The following is an 18,070-nucleotide window of genomic DNA, read 5'->3' as shown; positions in this document are numbered from 1 at the left end:
GTCACGGGAGTACTGCGGCACAATCCAAGGGGCGGAGGTCCCACTTAAATTTTACCCATTTTGCATCTACCCTGGGAGAAAGTATGCAAATTCAACCCATTTCATATTTCCACCACCGGCTCTGGGGCCATAAATTCCACGCTGAAATTGCGAGCGATTTATAAAATTATGAAAATGAGCCTCGCACCAGCTCGCTTCTTCACGCGGGGTGTGCAAAATTAGATAAATTCAGAATTCTTCCCCGGAGGGTTTCCAGCAGCCGACCGAATTTTCCGTCCGAATAAATAAAACACCTATATCAGCAAGGAGTCTGCTGCCGGCGGTGGTGGTGTGCGGTTTAGTGCCACAGCCGGAATTCGCAGAGGCTGCGGCTCGCTGTATATTGGGTTGTTCGCGCCTCATATTTTCTACTCGCCTGGCTTTCAGATCAGGCCGAAATGCAAGAGGCAACGAGCCGGAGAAATGATGAGCCTGGAGGAGGAAAGAAAAGCCGCCGCTTTCAATTTCCTGCTGCTCACGAGACGCGGAGGAGCGAACGGGAATGATCTCTCAATTCCCGTCCGCAATATAATTCTGAGGGAAAAAATTGACAAAATACGGTTCGTGGATGGAAAAGTAGAAGGCAAGCAGCGGTAGCGGCAGAGAGCAGACACATGAGGAGTTATTGCCCCCGACGACCCTAAAAACTGGTGCATTGTGTAGGCCGCCTGACTACATAAATATTTAATGTCATGCGGTACCACCTTGTGAACTCTCGTCGCCGAATAAGTGTATGTACACCGCAGCGCAATTTTTTATTTTTCAAGCAAGAAAATATCTTCGCCAGCCTTGTGTTGAACAAAGGCCGCAATGACGTGCGCTCACGTGAACTAGATTGGTTAGGCGAGGTGTCAACGAGCAGTTTCTAATAGGTAATTATCATTCTATTCACAAGCGACCATGAAAATGAAAGGTGAAGTTTTTAATTTTTGGCCAGAGTTGGCACACCTGCCATGTTTGTAGACGTGATGTTATTTTTGGCTTGCACAATGTTGTTTTGAAGATTTAATTAAAGCTCAAATGTTCTTCTTGCCAGACAAAGTAGAAAACTACTGATGGAATGACAATGCATTTGTGTTAAGTTTTGACTACCGTAGGATTTTAAAGAGTCGGCATTGTAAATAAATAAAACAATTTTGGGTAAAAATACAATATTCACACTTATAAATAACTCACTTTGTGTGTCCAGATATTATTTTTAAAGTGACTGTCAAAACATCTTCTAGCGATTCGTCCTTGAACTTGTAGCAGCACTCTAGCATAAATTATCGCTGTGGTACCTAGTCGGACAAGTCAATTTCAAGTAGCGCACCAGCGACTTTTAAAGAGCTCCAGCATGCTCGAGTTTTGTGCCCGGCACTCATGCCGCGAGAGAAGGTTGGGTCTCGTGATAGACACCGCGGGCAGGCGTGGCACGGTCGGTATAAATATATAATTCGAGCCGAGACAACGCAAACTCGGCAGGCAGAATCGCCGCTTTTCACTGCGGCAGCCGCCGTCGCGGTTGGCATGACCAAGAAACCGGCCTGCTTTCTTGCCAGGAGCTCATACTCAGCAAGAGAGAGCGCAGCTGCTTGATAAACCGCTTTGTATCTTATCTGACCAGACGATGTTATAAAAGGCCAGGATTTTATAGTCAGGAATTCACACGCCAAACTAATCACGGAATATAATAATCAAATATGCAGCAAACTGTTACACGAGTTCGCACCAGTGCATTAAAAGAAAGAAACAAAATCCTTTTTACTTCAGTTTAGGTTGAACTAAATTTTTTTAATGCGTGACCTGAGATAAAATACAAAATGTGAATGAATACAAGCAATTACAAATTTTTATGATAAAACAAAAATAAAGAGAAACACAAATGGAATTCTCTATTCTCTTGCTCCCATCATGCAACTGTTCTAATAAAAACATTAAAATTAATTTTGTTATTCTAAAAAATGTAGGTTAAATGGAAAATAAATTGGGGTTAGCTAATCTCTTATCTAACTGCAGTTCGTGGGAGGAAAAACGACAGCAGTGGCAGCTGGAGCTTTAGCAGAATGCATACATCCCGGGTTATTAACACAAGGCCGTAATCCTCGTTTGCCAGCCTAGGTGGGATTGTAATAATCCTGGAATTTCACCAAGCGGCGGACGAGTGTGTGTTCGCCGGCAATTTCACATGTTCCGCTGGTAAATACTAACTCTGCGCGAAACAAGGCGAGCGCGGTGTTAAATTATCATCTGGGCGGCATTGACGGGGCCACCATTGTGCTTGCTATTTTCATTTTTGCGCCGAGCTCTTTTGTGCCATCCAGCATATTGATAATCTCTTGTGTTTTACTTTTTCATTAATCCAAAACTCGTTTGGACCTTGTATGTGCGTCTTCACCACCGCGCTACTTTTGTGTGTGCATGCACGCGTATGGGTGCGGTGAGCGCGCGACCGGCGATAATGGCCCAGCGAACAAGCAAATGCGGACAAACATACACACACAGGGAGTCGGGTCCTCGCATAATGACCGAGACTCAACATGCTCCCACGCCAAGGCTCAAATAATAATTAGCAGCAGGCGCTGGGACATCGTCGCGCGCACAGCACAGGCATCAAATGATGTTTTGCACTGAAATATTGGCCTTGTGCTAACTTGGCAGACCGTGTGTGTTTTCGTTTGCAATTAGTACGGGCGTGATTATAGTTTGAAGCTATATGTAGCTATAAAATTTTAATATTTTCTGATCTTTTTAGTTGCAAGGACTTTTCTATTGCGAATCAGGTTATTGTTCAAACTTTTTTCAAGTGAGCATAGGAAACGATGACGTCTCATTAATTCATCATTAAATATGCTAGGATAGTTGTAATAAATTTGAATAAGCTACTTAGATCAAATCTTTTTCAATTTAAACAATTTAAAGAAGACTGTATTAAACCCGATGTCCCCGTCTCTTTTAGCAGAGAGAACCGTGTTTATAAATAAACGAGTACATAGCATGAAATAAAAACGCATCTACCAATAAACATGGGAGGAAACAAACAAAGCAATGGGTAACATCACGAACATGAGCAAAATGCGCAAATTGGCGACAATCAGGCGGCATTAGCAAGAGATTGTTTATAGCCAAAGGACAAATGCGGAATCGCGGCGCAGCCGAGCATGCCTTTCATTTTCCGTTTTACGAGCGGCGAATTTGAATTGCCGAGTGCGTAAATCCGCTGCTCTTCATTACGGCGCGCGCGACGAGGGTGAATATTTTTGCACCAGCGAGCGACAGCAGCAACAATTTGCCAGCCAAGGGGACCAAATTAATCTGCAAAAATGACAAACGCGAACAAAACCCGCGGCGGCGAGCTGCCATTTATAACCACGCGGGTGCTCCGTTATTTCGATCTTATTCTGATTATATCCATGCACCTCTAGGCTCACCGTTTTCGTGGGAGCCGCGCGACGATGAGTTATGCGTCCGCCAGCCACGCTGACGTTTTTTAATGCTTTTCAACCAGAATCGATAAGCACGCCGTGCCGGGGGCAAGATCCAGCGGAGGGATAAATAAGCGTTCTTGCATTGCTCGTTGTATAATGCTGATTTCGGTTCACCCCCGGCTCGGCGATTGCCTTTCTGAATTGAGTGCACAAACCGCAGCGGCCCGGGAATTCCCGACGTTTTTGTGCCCGGCACCAGACCAGTCCGTTCTTTATCTCAAAGGCAAACAGAAGTGGCGCACAATACACACACTCAACCCCCACTGGTGCTCACGATCTTTATCAGGCTGGATTCCAGTCTTTTCCGCGCTCGGCGTCGAGCTGCGGGTGAATAAAAATGCACCCTTTTCTCTTGGAGTACCACAGACGGGGATGATGCGGCGGGAATTGTTAGAAAATGTATGATTTATACCGCATCCACAAACATCCTGCGGTGCTATACGATTGCCATATTGTACCATATGAAATTATTTCAGGAGTAAATTCAATTTGGGAATGGGAATTGAATTTTCCTTGACAGGTAATTCAAATTCTATTAATGGATCTACCCATGTGAAATGAAAATATTATTTCCGCATGTCATTGCAAATGGGCTAAAATTTGGTTAATACCGGCTAAATTTGTAATTTTAATTCATAAAATTGTGCATTCGTTTGAAATATTTAATCCAGCCTGAAAACAACACTCGTTTCGTAAAAAAATATGCAGTGAATCGTTCCACTCTATGAATTGATCACGAGGCTAAACATGCTTGTTGTACATATATCATCAGATCAGAGCAATTATACATGTACTATTTCCAGCTGATTAATTCTATCTGATTGCCAGTCACCCTCTTTAGCGCTTCAGAATCCAACTTGTTTTTCATTCCCGCTAGCATTTATTTATCGCAACAAATTACTAACAAAATGGTGATCCTCATTTGCAAATCTGTCGATCGACCCAATCGAGCTTGACCGTACAGCAGGCAGATTAATTAATGCATAAGCGGACGCGTTGATTGAATTGGATCGCTTTTATTTCCTGTCAACCCTTTACAATACTGATTGGCCAGCTCAAAACTGTCCCTATAAATTTAGTAGCCTCGAAAATACTTACGATCGTCACTGAAATCGTCAACTAAGATGATCTCGTGGATTAAGTGTAGTGGACTGCGATTTAAGACACTGGAACAGACAGAAGAAAATGTTAGTAACCAACTGAACCGAAATCAGCATTTCAATTATCTCAGAACGCACACTTATCATTAAATTGAATGAAATTCAAACTAATGAAAGCATATCAAAGGGGTTAACAGCAGCACTGGAGCTCACATGAATTTTAATAAGACGCGGTAGCTCACACGTCTTTGCGCTCTGCATGCAAAATGCACACCTTTTTGGCATGCGACGACGCACGCATTAAAACACCGCCGCTACCACCGCTGGCTTCGCTCAAAAGTTATTAATGCCTACCTGTCAGACCGAGTTTTGTGTGCCCGAACTCTTACGTGTACTGAGAACGCACCGCACACTGAGACGCTAGACGCATTAAATTATTTTTATGCGTCAGGCTTCAGCTTCTGACATGCAGAAAATGTATATTGGACTCTCGACAACTGACAGTTCCTCGATTAACCAGATGTGCTGTATACTGATCGAACACGCAGAACATATTTTGACGTTCAAGATGCTAAATTCACTCTTTTTTGGTATTGAAAAATCTTGTTTACCGACTTGTTGGAGAGGAGAAATTTGAAAAGACAGCAAGGTCAGAATAGGATTTACTGGATTAAAGCTTTTTATTGCATTAAATATCTGATTTTTGAGGAAATAAGACATGTGACAATAATTTAACCACTCCGCCAATACTCAATCTGTCTGTAAATATGTAGTGGAAATATTCTGAAGAGACTAATCTAACTTTTTGTACAGAAATAAAAGAAATTTTAAGAAAAAAATGCAACAGTTTAGCAGATGGAAACGCAAGCTAATTAAAACTTGGTCGTCGGGGCTGTGGGTTAGGCTCCATCAAGCAACAAATACTCGGCTGGATTTTTCTCCGCCGTCAGCATTTTGCTTTTAAGAAGCTGGCAAAGGCCGGGCGCGCACAAAAATAATAAAGCGCAGTCTCCAGCGGGCACGATTCATTAAGGGGACATAAATTACGCGCAGTCATAAGTTACTGACTCAAGCAGATTTTCGTCTCGCGGAAAGAAAAATGCGCTTGAGCTTGAAAAAGATGTCACTTTTTATAATTCGTTTTTTCTTGCGCACCACTGCGGCACGCGCGCGTGTATATATTTAGTCATTTTGGCTCAGGCTCATTTTTGCCCCGGCAGCGTGGGGTGTGTAATAAATGCGGTGCATTAAAGCGAATCATACGTCGCATAAAGTTGCGTCAGAAGCAGTCTCGCCGCCGGCTTTATTAATGCTTGCCGGCGCAGGTGAGCCAGTTCAATCGATACTAGCTTTAGTGCTTTCCCTCCTATATATCGGCAATAAACCGCTAATGCCAAAATTTTCCTCATTTTCAATTGTTTGTTCAACCTCTGACAGTTCTCGTCAAGTTTATCAAAATATCTCTTTATCGACTGATTATGTAGCCCCAATTACGATGATATATTATGTGCCAACAGAAATCAAGCAGGAAATCCAGCAAAATAAAATCTTTTACGGGGAAATGTGAAAAAGGATAAACAACAGTTACCTTATTATATTTATAAAATAATCTGATTGGATTTTGTAACTAACCCAATAATCTTTTCACGAAACCACGTTTAACTCATTCATAGAAATTTTCAAATAATTCATTTTAAAATTCTGCAAGCAAAACATCTCATTTTCCTATTTCTAGTTTCCCTTCAACCAAAAATAAGTTACATTAAGTGTGCTAAAATAATAAATAAAAGCTGAAAACAGCGATTTCAATGTCTACTGTATTCAGTTGTAGAGGGTGTTGACACTAGAAATACTTCCAATCTTGCCAATCAGACAAACAACGAACGAACGAACAGAATCGTCTACGTTTATTTTTTTAAACGGAAAGAAAATGTCGCATTCTAATCTGCGTCCGTTGTTGGCGTCCGTCCCCACGAGGTATATTGAAAACGGATTTAAAAAGCGAGGGGAGTTGAGGAAGAGATAGAAAAAAGACTTTGCAGATGGAACTTTCCCAACAGCAAACTTTGAGCCAAGCAGCAAAAACTTTAGACCCGCGCGCATCTTAAGTAGGGAGGAAAATAATAATTATAATTTGATAATCAATGCGGCAGAGAGCAAAACTCTCTTTCGCTCTCGAGCCTGGCGTTCGCATGATAAAAATCAATTTACAAGCAGCACCAAAGGACGCCAGGCTGGGGCTCAGAATTGCTGTATATAAAGAGCAAAGGGATGAAAAAGCGTGGCCTGATTAAAAAGTTTTCCGCCGTGGAGACGGAGCCGGCTGAGTTAAAATTCATCCGAGGAAAGCGGAGCCTGGTTGTTATTATTATTGTCTCTTGCGAGGGAGCAGACTGCAAACCGCGGCAACATCAACTTGCTGTGTTCGAATTTCCAGAGTGTGTGTATGCAAAGGAACAAAGGGTTCGAGCAGTGTCAGTTCTGTGGAGCTCGCCCTTTGTTTTCGACCAGCTGCAGGTGGAATTTGCATCGCGGCGCACGCAGCTATTTCATTTTGTTTGACCACGGCGGCGGCGGCGGCTCGCGGCGCTTGTTCCTGCAACTTCAAATGAATTCGTCCGTTCGCTCTGTTGGGCTCGTCGTTGAGTGGAATTCACGTTTTCCTTTTTTTTTTAATTAAATTTCTAGTGTGCATGCTTAAACAGGCGAAAATTAGAAACACTTTGCTGTTGCCGCTGCTGAATAGTCCCGAGTTGCTTTTGTGCCTATAGATGAAATTTCTAGGCCAAACTCACGGCTAAGAGTCTGAGCCCTTTGAATTAACTCGTAGCTGCTTTACCAATGCGCATCCCAGTTGAATTTAAAAAATGGTATATTTAAGCCTGGTATTTTCATAGCTCAAGAGTAAAATTAAACTATTGCAGCGGAATGATGAAATGCTTCTTTCTGGATAATTGTGGAGAAAATACTTCATGGCGAGAATTCAATAAAGATAGATATTTTCGTTCCTTCTCTAGAAATCAACCTACATTCTGTTTCTCCGTTTAGTGAACGACGCTTTGCAGGCAAACAGTTTATTTTCGTCGCGGCAGACAGCATTGTGTAGACCCATCAGTCAAAAGATCCGTTTTGCCAGCGCATTCCCAGCGCCAGCCTTCCTACTACCACCCACTAAGCCTTGGCAGACAACTTTCGCGTAGCAATTGTCTCTCGGGGCATCTCATGTTGTGCGGAAGGTGCAAGGGCGAGAAATATTTAAGCGTTCAGGCGTCGCGACGAGTGTCTTCAGAGCACCATTTCTATTCATAAGAAAAGTTTTGATGCTGCAATTTGTTCTTGCCTGTTCACCCTGCTGCTGCTATATACACTGCCACTCCACTTTTCATATGAAAACGTCACGTCATTCAAAATGAAATTTAGCAGCCAAGTTTCTGGCTGAATAAAAAAATCAAAAGTGTGAGTAGGCGGGACGTGACAAATTTTGTATGAGCTTCCGTTTAATAAAATATAATTTTTTTTGCGCGAGTGTCTCACATATTACCCGTATGTTTTTTTAAGTTTGTTTGCAGATGCAGTTAAAACGCGCTCAATGGAAAAATATTTTATTCAGTGGGTGAAATATGAAATGTGAGTTGACTATTTTTCATACCCCTGACTGTGCCTGCTGTTGATGTGCCCTCTGCAATAAATTATTCAGGGGACGCAGGCCCGTCTACATTTGCCGCTCGCTCATGAAAGAAAAAAGTCTGCGCGTCCATTTGCGTGCAGTAATGGGGAGTTAATTCCAAACGGCGGCATCCCCTTTTCGCTGTGATTAATTCAATGTTGATGGCACGCCGGGTGGAATGAGAGCGGCCGCGAATGCCGAGCAAAGGCAGACACTGCAGACGAGAGTGAGAGAGAAAGAAAAAAGGAGCTCGGGCCAAGGATAACCACTCGCCCGTCAGAGGTGCATTGCTCGCATGAACGAAGAAAAATGGTGGACGTGGTTTGAGAGTGTAAATGCACTTCTTTTTCTCGCCGTGAAAAAGAGACATGTGCGATGATGCTACGTACAAGTGGAGTTGGCTATAAAATAAATACCGGCAGTGATAAATATGAAACTTTTGCCAACTTTATGATGATTATATGAGCGAAGTTACTTAAAAAAGCAAGACACTGTTTTGATGCTACATCCGCAAGAATGGTCGTTCTCAACTTCCATTTGCAGCAGGAAGGAATATAAGTAAAGAAGATAATGCACATTCGCAAGGGACGCTATATTAAAAAATAAAAAGTAAATTGGTAATAGCAGGGGTTGTTTTAAAATCTAGTCCTTAAATATATTGACTAGTGAACATTAAAATATTTCACGTTAAACCCTTTTGCGAGAATGGAGTTTTCAGATTTGCAAATTAATGTTTATTTGGAATACCAGAAAAGAACTGATTAGAATACAGAATAGCAATTAGTACGGTTCTTAATTAAAGATTCCACCTCACCTAACACGCAGAAGTCTAGACTTTCTACATTCGCGAGCAAAGCTCCAAGTAATTAATGAGACAGAGTACGAGCTGCCAGGCGGCGGAACATCTTCATTTGGGTTTGATCAAACTTTCTGGCGGCCGTCAGCGGCTCAAAAGTCGAGCAGCCAGTCGTGGTTGAAGCATCTGCTCCGAGTTTAGAGCTGAAAATTCGGTGCAATTTGCTCGTGCTGCCGCCGAGGAGAATTCTCGCGGCTGCGACAAGTGCAAATCGGCGCATTTTCTCGTTATCTTTATCGCAGGCAGCGTGGCGTTATGAATCTATAAAGAAGCAGCCGTCGCCTCCTGCACGGCAAAAAGCTTTCTGCTCTTATGTTCGTGTGTGTATGTGTGTGTGCGAGCTGAAGCACAGCAATATTGCAGCCGAGGGGCGTCGCTCTCGTTTTGATGCCCCTGTGATATGCAAATCGATCCAACTGATGGAAAACGCGCCGAGCTGAATTGCTCACTCCGTGTAAGGAGATTTCCATTACCGGCGGAGGTGCTCTTTGCGAATGTGTGCTGCGCGCGAAAATCTGCGTGTGCCGCTGCTTTTATGGTATTACGATAAAACATGCTGCCGCTCCACCTGACTCTGTGTGTTCTATCTGTCGGATGTTGCGAAGGATCTGACGAAGATTTTATGCACGAGCATTTTTGCAGCGAAAACAGTCAAACAGAGAGAAGTGGTGAATGCGGCAGCACTCTTTTAGTGTTTTTGCCGAGTGACTCTATAGAGGATTGGTTTGACTGGTTTGACTCAAAGCTAAAAGGTTTGCAAGAGCTTGATATTTATTTTTCAGGAATTAAAATCAGGCACCATTTTAAAATCAACGTTGATTTTTCTGAATTTTCCTCTCCAAATCGGAAAGTTGTGTAAATCTCTGGTGCCGGTGCGTAGAACCACAAAGTTTTAAGCTAGAGAGGTTTATTCAAGTGGCTCAATATTTTGTTTGATAATTTATTAACTGGGTAAAACAGCAGAGCAGCAGTTTGCTTAAAAACTAAATAATGAAAAGCTTAACTAAAAAACTTCTCCAATAAGCAAACTCGAATGCCCATTCAATGGAAGTGGTGCTCAACACACAATCCGCCTGGTAAAAGTGCTCAACACAATTTTCCTTTTACCGCCTGTCGATTCTCTGGCTTAAAGAGAACGCCTCCGCTTTTGCGCTATTTGTTTCAACGTATAGGCAGGCCAGGCAACACGCAAAAAGCGCGAGTGCGATCAGGCCATTCTTTGGCATTAGAGCAGGCAGCAAGTGTCTGCCGAGGGCGGCGAATCCCACCCCCACCACCACCGGGTAGAATATACTCGATGAAAGCTGGGAAAGGGGTGTTTAGCCGGCACGGCTCATCAGTGACACGTCTGTCGCATCAAAATTAACTTTGCGAGGCGGGCAGTCAGCACGAGGATAATTTCGTTATGCCCATAGCTGCGTCCGCGAATGCACGCCAGCGGCATGGGCAGGGGATCAAAGAAAGGCATCCACGGTCCCTTTTGGCCAGCATTTTTCCTTTTTTGCTCTCTATCTCTCCCGCTCAGCTGGCACGCGCAACGTGCGACGTGAGTCAACCCGTGTTGGAGCCGAGCTCGTCGTTTTTCATCAAGGGCGCACGTGTAGTTTTTTTTTCTGACGCAGTTCGTCAAACAGGTATAACAAAGACAGAGCAGTAGCTTTTTGCACCAGTTGTAAATTAATGATTATCCCCAGTTTTTCACTGAAAATATTGATCAAACAATCTTTTGCAAGGAACAAAAAGGATAAAATTTCCATAGCAAAAATTACTTTTAGCAGGTGCTACATCATAAAATTTGAATAGTGTTAATGTCTTCGTGTGTTACAAAAAGAGTGCGCGCAGTTCATATATGAAACCCAATCAATGCTTTTTTTCCTGGTTTAGATAGATTTTTATCGCATCTTTTCCGAGATTTTTTAATGCACGCAAAACGCTCTAGATAGAAATTTCCATCTTTGTCTAAAATATAAGGTTTGAATAGAAAATTAGCTTACCGTCGGAGTTGAGGTATTCTTGATCATATTATATGTACATATAATGAATAAGACGTAACCATTTTGACTCACCTGACGACAGTTCTGAGTAGGGTCGAACGTGCCTCGTTGTGGAAGGTGATAATGACGCTGGTGGGCGGTAGGTCCGTCCTCCACATTTTCCTGCGGCATCTGCGGACAAATTTCAACCCATGGTTAAAAAAATTGACACTATCGAATTTCAGCTGGCCTGCGTAAATCCTCAAGCAAGAGGTCCAAAATAAAATACGTGATCTTGTAGCATGCCTTCAGAATACAGGATTCGATCCTCCTTCCCGACGTAGTGCAACAAGAGCGCGTTATGTAAAGAGAAAAGTTTGCCTACACGCTGCAAACTTTGAATCCCCTCGCAAATTGAGCAATCGCCTTGGCCCGCAGGCTGAGATTTTAATTTAATCAGCTACCTTCCTTGTGCACGGCCTCACAGAATTATCTCGCTTGTCGCATCTCGCATCCCTTTCAAGCTGGAGAAATTTGCGTGGCGTAGTACTCCCAATGCGAATGGTTAAATTGGTGCGAATGGACTTGCTTTGATATGGAGATTATCAAGAAATATGAGCGTGAATAAATCATGCAAATCATGTTCGTTATTTACCTGGAACCTAAGCACAGCTATGTGTATTTCGCTCCTGCCATAAACAAAATATCATATTTCTAGAGCCAGTATAGAAAGACTTACTTTAATCGGGAATAACTGACAAAATTAATTTTCATAAACACATGGTGTGATTTATTTCGATGTGACTTTGGTTGGGTTCAAAAGTGATTTGCTAATCGAGAATTTTAAAACAAACAGACGAAAGAGAGGAATCAGGAAACGTCAATTAAATGAAAAACCTCAACAAATAGACTAAAAATGGTTCATTACTATTTTTTATCATTTAATTATACTTTCCTGGCAACATTTTTCAGCAGTTACGTGTATTTTGCTTTTTCTAAATGGTTCCATAAGCAGCTTATTATTGCCCTAGCACCGGAAGTCACTCACTTTCTCACCAGAGATTATGCGTGGCAATAACTCTCAGGTGTCATACACCACTTCCCTCGCAGATAAATAACTTAATAAAAAAGCTCAAATAATTATCGCCGCCTGGGAAAAAGAAATCACGCAGCTCATTGTTCGCTTTGAAAAATAGCGACAGCTGCAGATCACGCATCGAAGTGTAAGCATGCATCACCTATCACCTACCAGGCAGGGACATTCATTTGATAGCAAATGAAGTGCATCGACTGGTTTGTGTACTCCACCTACATGCCTTTGATAAATTCGCGTTGGCGTCCGCTCCGATTTGATACCTGCCTCTGTTCGGTTCAACAAACCCTTTTTAGATGTCTGAGGAAAAAAGTGGTGGAATTGACGCGCACTCAATCAATCAGACAGTTGGCGACGTTCGTTTAGCGTTTAGAGACTATTCTTGGAATATTTGACACTTAACTTTGGTTGCAATGTTCACAAAAGAGCTTTTGGTGCAAAATCGTTGTTTGTTTGTCATATCTAAAGAGATTGTCTTTAAAGTAAATATTTCGCAGATCTTGCGATGTATTTGCTTTAAATTAATTTACCGCACAAAATAATTCAAACTGCATGTACAAAATATCGATAATACTCTTGTTCGCTTTGCCATCCGCTAAAAACTATAGATATAGACAAAGTGACGACGTTGGACGAGTCAGCGATTTAACATAGATTTCTAAACCAAATGTTAACAGTCTACCATCATGCAAATATCAGAGATATTAATGAACGAATGATTTGGGTTTTGCATTTTTTGCAGACGTATCATTAATCTGGTAGTGTCTTATAGCACACCAAGTGCCAGAAGAAAAAAATCCCACCAATTGCTAGACTCAATTATTTCTAAGCTTTTAATTTCCAAACGTTTTTTATGGATTGTAATTGCAACTAATTCTAAATATTGTTCTACCGTATCAGTTGGATGATTAGCATGAATAAATTGCCATTATACATCTGGGATTCATTCAAGTACGGTTTATCTTATTCATAGCAATGTCGCACCACTTAGCAAGAATAGCAAGAAATCACGAGCAGGCGAAGATAAAGCGCTTATTATAGTCAGTCACCCGCAAAACTCGGAGCACATTCATACACAGAAGATGTTCACGCGAGAGGGGCTCATTATATATTAATTTGCTAATAACGCGTACTTAGACAAGTCACTCTTTACCCCACGGAACCGGAAAAACAACAAATTAGCGAGCGGGAAAATTTACGGCTAAAGAGGAACAAATGGGTTCGTTTTCTGGTGAGCAAGCATGCAAATCACTCATCACGCGTTCACTTAGTAGTATAATAATGCGCCGGAAAATGTGCACTCGTTTGCCGCACTTTGCAAATCATGCGCCTACTTTCGCGTGTATGGAGCACAGCTGTGCCGATGACGTTCGCGGCGTCGCTTTGAATAATTCACACGGCGATCTACTGCAGTGCTCGCGAATGTGGTGATGCTGCACGAAATCGTCAAGCTACTGCAGCTTGTAAGCAAATTAAGGAAAGTTGTGATTTCTCTTGCAATCTGGCTCACCAGAGGTTAATAATATCCGCGTTGACCTCACCTCAAGTAATGAAGTTCACGATAAGACGAGAGATGTGGACATGATGTAGGCTTTAGTACTACACTTGAATTTTGAGGATCCAATTCAATTCAGTTTATTTATCCAAAATAAAAGTCATCATATCGTGCAGATGCATTTATAAATTTTTAAATCAAGCAAATTCATTAATGAGAAATTATGGTAGCGAAAAACCAGCTAAATTTTAGTTTTATTCTAATCTAAAGTAATGGAATGTGGCGAAGAGCATGACCAAGTTCTACAAGTCAGACATTTATGATACTTAATGCATCGTTGGTGAAAAAGTATAGTTAATTTTTAAAACACTTTTTTTCATCCAAAAGCATGTTTTTATTTTCAAAAAACTATAATACGTTAAACATCAGCACTTGAGTGCAAAATACGAGTCGTAGGTGAAAGTTCAAAGCCATTTAAGGCCACGCATAAAATTCCAACGCGCGTATTGCGTTAAATAAAGGCAAAAAGTTACACTGGCGAGGACGAAAAATTGCGTTGTTACTAATTAAAATTCATGCCACCGCAATTTATACAATTAGAGCGCACTCGGCTCGTCTGCAAGGCACCATTCTAATTCCTCGGGGGCAAGCAAGGCGAATGAATTTAATTAATCAACAGGGGGAACAGCAAAGTGCTGCATTACGAGTCGGCAAGGTCATTTTTCCTGCGCCTGAATACTAGAACAAAATAAAACACTTCTCTACACCCCCGTCCACACGCCGTTTCAAGTCAATTCCGGCAACTTTCTTCCTTTGTTTATTTCGACGAGGAACGTGGAATGAACAATACTGGTGTTTTAACATAGTGGCACGTCGCTCGATAAAACAGTACATTACAAACACCTTGGGCCGATGCCAGAAAGTGAGCAATTTTTTATTAAATAGTAGAGAGTCTGTTTTCTAGAGTGTAAACAGTCTCAGAAACTCCATGAGGAAAACGAATTCGTAGTTCAAGTTCAAATCGCCTCAAAAACACTATAAAATTGTGATTTTTCTCCTGGACGTTCTATCCGATTTTTCCGTGTTGTGGTTTCCCATTTATAAAGATATATGGATTTAACTTGTACGAAAAAATCCGTCTCTTTCTCTATACTATAACACATTTAAATGTATAAATCTGCATATAAATCACATTTCAAATTAACTAATCAATTAAAAGCTTAACCAACCTAACTTTAGAAGGACAATAATCTATTCATAATATACTCAATTTTCTACTCATTTACTTTAGTTAGTCGGATTGCAAAACAAGGTTACCATAAATCTAGAAATGAGCAAAACCAGTATGCTTTACTGGATTTATGTGCTTTCGCGCATATCCTCTAAATTCCAGATCGATAATTTGAGCATTGTGCGAGTCGGATTCCACACTGCATATTGTCCCATGCAAAAAGTGCTAAAATATTCACAGCGTCAGCTACCAGCAAGGAATATACGTCAGAGCGTTGAAATATTTAAGGTTAAATAAGTATCACAATTTAAATTCAGCAACAATCTATAATGTCCGATTGTTTGATTCTATCAAGATGACAGTTAAATTAAAAAAAAAATAGAATCAGAGCCACTAAAATTAAACAAACCGTTAGCGTTGCGATGGAAAAGGATACAAATGCATAAGTCTAATTTATTTTGCAATTACTAACTTATATACACGTCAGTTACTCGTCCCTTCATGCGCAGCCTGCTTCGTTAAATTTATTTGTATTGAAGCAAGCTAAATGCCTTTCATTTCCAATTCGCGACGAGATAATTTTGCGTGACGCATCGGATGTGCAAAGCGATATTCGCGACCGGCAGCTTTCACTAACAGAAATAACAGCGCGAGGTGACCGCGGCCTTGATGACGCGACTGCTGCACTATTCTCTCCCGTACAGGATCTCCTTTCGCGACCTGCTTGTGATGCGCGTCGCGGACATGGTCATCTTCATTATATGAAGGGATCTTTGAAAGTGCAGCCCCACAATGCAGCTGACATGATGAAATGGAAAAGTGCTTCTGATGGACTGAAGAAGATGCGCCACTGCACTTGATCTACAGCGACCAACTACTTTCTATTTAGATATGAATTATGTTTGATCGTCTAATGCTTAGAATCAATTTTAATTTATCTAATGTCCGTGATTTAGATTAGTTAAACTCTGGCTTTCTTTACTTAGTGTGATTAAAAACACGGAGGACCACTATTGGGAATGAGGAAATTTTCATAATCTTTTGATCTGTGAGTGGTACGTTCACTCAATGAAAAACCTGGATGTGCGCGTTTCATTTTCCCACGAAAAATAAATAATGTTTTTTTAGTGGAGCATAAAGATGACGCACGTGTTTTTCTTCTAACATTAATTTACTCATGTTTGTCAGTGGAAAAATCTCGGCAGATTACTCTCGTTTTTGAGCCGATGAGCGTCACTTTAGTCATTTAGGTTCATTTCGTTACCGCTGGCCGATCGAGCGAAAGGCCCTCTTAACAAATTCCCTGCGCTCACACCACCTCCACGCTTCCAACGATAAAAAAGACTCGCGTCATTAGCAAAACTTAACTGCCGCAGTCCATTTACAAAGATAAGTTTCTTGCTTGGGCCACCAAGTCGTGAGGCGAATTTCCAATTTTTTACTCGCGCAATTGCGCGTGATTGCCAGTGAGTTTGGCGAAAACAATTTATTTCTGTTGTTCACGCCGTGGGAGAGAAAGGATTCCAACATTTTTTAAACCATGTTTACCCAATTAAAAGTAACGCTCATTTATAAAGTCTCTGCGGTATATTTCGGTAAATATACAAAGTTGCATACTGGCAAAGGGCAAAGGGGTCGTCTTTGGGGGGCAAGAGAGTGTTAATAATGACTGACTGCAAATGGTGAGGTTTGAGCAAACGTAATTAAAGCTCATGCTGGATTCCACTGGGATGTGGCAAAACAGACTTTTTTCGCTGCAGCCTGGAGCCGTGTACGCGGAGGCCGTCGAGAATATCTTATTTGCCGCCAGATTAACTCTCAATTATCGGCTTTTGTGTGCAAGCAACTCGTTCTGCGGCAAAACTCAAGGGAGTACTGCAGTGCACCAACCAACTACGGGAAAGAGCTTTTACCCGTCAGCTATCTTGGTGGAAAGGTGAAAATTAAGTAAGGTACGCGCCCACCGCTTTTAATACAGTCAATTAATCTCGCTAACTAAACAACAGTTGCGGCTAACGAACATCACGCTGCTAATCAAGTGTTTGTTTTGCGAGAGGAACCCTTGCAGACTTGTTTGACTTTTTGCTGCAGCCCATCAATCATTCGCGCGCATAATGTAGTGTCCGGCCACACAGTAATTTGTCCCCTCGTTCCCCAGCAGGTAAAATGGAATGCCAAATTGAAAATTAGCCTTCGTCCCACCGAACACACAGATATGAACACTATATTTGATACACGAGTTTCTCTGAATAATGTATCAACTTGATGCCTTTTAAAATATATTTAATAATTTTTTTTCTTGACACTATGATATGTGTATTGATTGCATTGTGTCAATTTTTGGTAAATTACTAATCTCGGATTTTTACATGAAATAGTTTATTGTAATTTCATAGTATGCAGTAAGTCTTAAGAGTTGTGTTTATCATTATATTTTGATAAAATGATATTTCTACAGAGCTATTTTCAAGAAGTTGCTTGATGCCAAATTTTAATAAAAATTTATCACGTTCAACAAGTAGTGTTTATTAAGAAAACTCTTGTGAATCTGACAACATCTTAAATCTGCAGTGAAAGATTGTTTTAAATAACATATTTTATGACCAATCCCTTTTGATAATCAGATGTAGAGTTAAGCCAGATATTTGCTTTATTTTGGAAATCATTCAAGAACAAATTCCATTAAACTAATCATCAAGTGGAAAACTAGTTTAATTATAAGATCAAGAGAAAGCATTTTAATCGAATCTCCTTTTACTTTTGTTCGTTCAATTGCTGAACGGGCAAGCTTGATTCCACCAGCTCCCACAATCAAATTTGCGACACAAAGCAAGCATTCTCGGCACCAAGTCGAGTGTAAAATTAAAATGGGAAAACAATAAGCCAAGCTGGCGCTGTGCGATCAAAAGGCGGCGCGCAGTAATTGAACCCACAAGGCTGCCAACGGCGCTCCTCTTTCTTTGCACAATTCGCACGTGGGAATACAACTGACTGCAGCCTGGGCCAGTGAGCTTTGCTTCAATTGTTGCTCGCGGAATCGAGATTGGGTCCCTTTCACCACCGCGCAGATGATGGGAAAGAAGATGCCGACGCCGGCCTTGTCAGCCAACAAATATAAAGTACGGTACACATACGAGAGGTGCAATCAA

General features: G+C 41.4%; 1 protein-coding gene across 1 annotated transcript in view; it reads right to left on the bottom strand.

Annotated features, from left to right (window-relative positions):
- Pgant2 (polypeptide N-acetylgalactosaminyltransferase 2) overlaps positions 1-18,070 on the bottom strand; it is a 54,999-nt gene that overhangs the window by 7,286 nt on the left and 29,643 nt on the right. Inside the window, exons 3-4 of the mRNA XM_065486524.1 lie at positions 11,196-11,294; positions 4,605-4,672 (exon numbers count right to left, since the gene is read on the bottom strand). Coding sequence (XP_065342596.1) covers positions 4,605-4,672; positions 11,196-11,294 — 167 coding nt within the window. The remainder of the gene's footprint in view (positions 1-4,604; positions 4,673-11,195; positions 11,295-18,070) is intronic.

Source organism: Cloeon dipterum, chromosome 3 (assembly GCF_949628265.1).
Source record: "Cloeon dipterum chromosome 3, ieCloDipt1.1, whole genome shotgun sequence".
Taxonomy (NCBI): Eukaryota; Metazoa; Arthropoda; class Insecta; order Ephemeroptera; family Baetidae; genus Cloeon; species Cloeon dipterum.
Note: the sequence above shows the minus strand (reverse complement) of the source record. Positions and strands in the feature narration are given on the sequence as shown.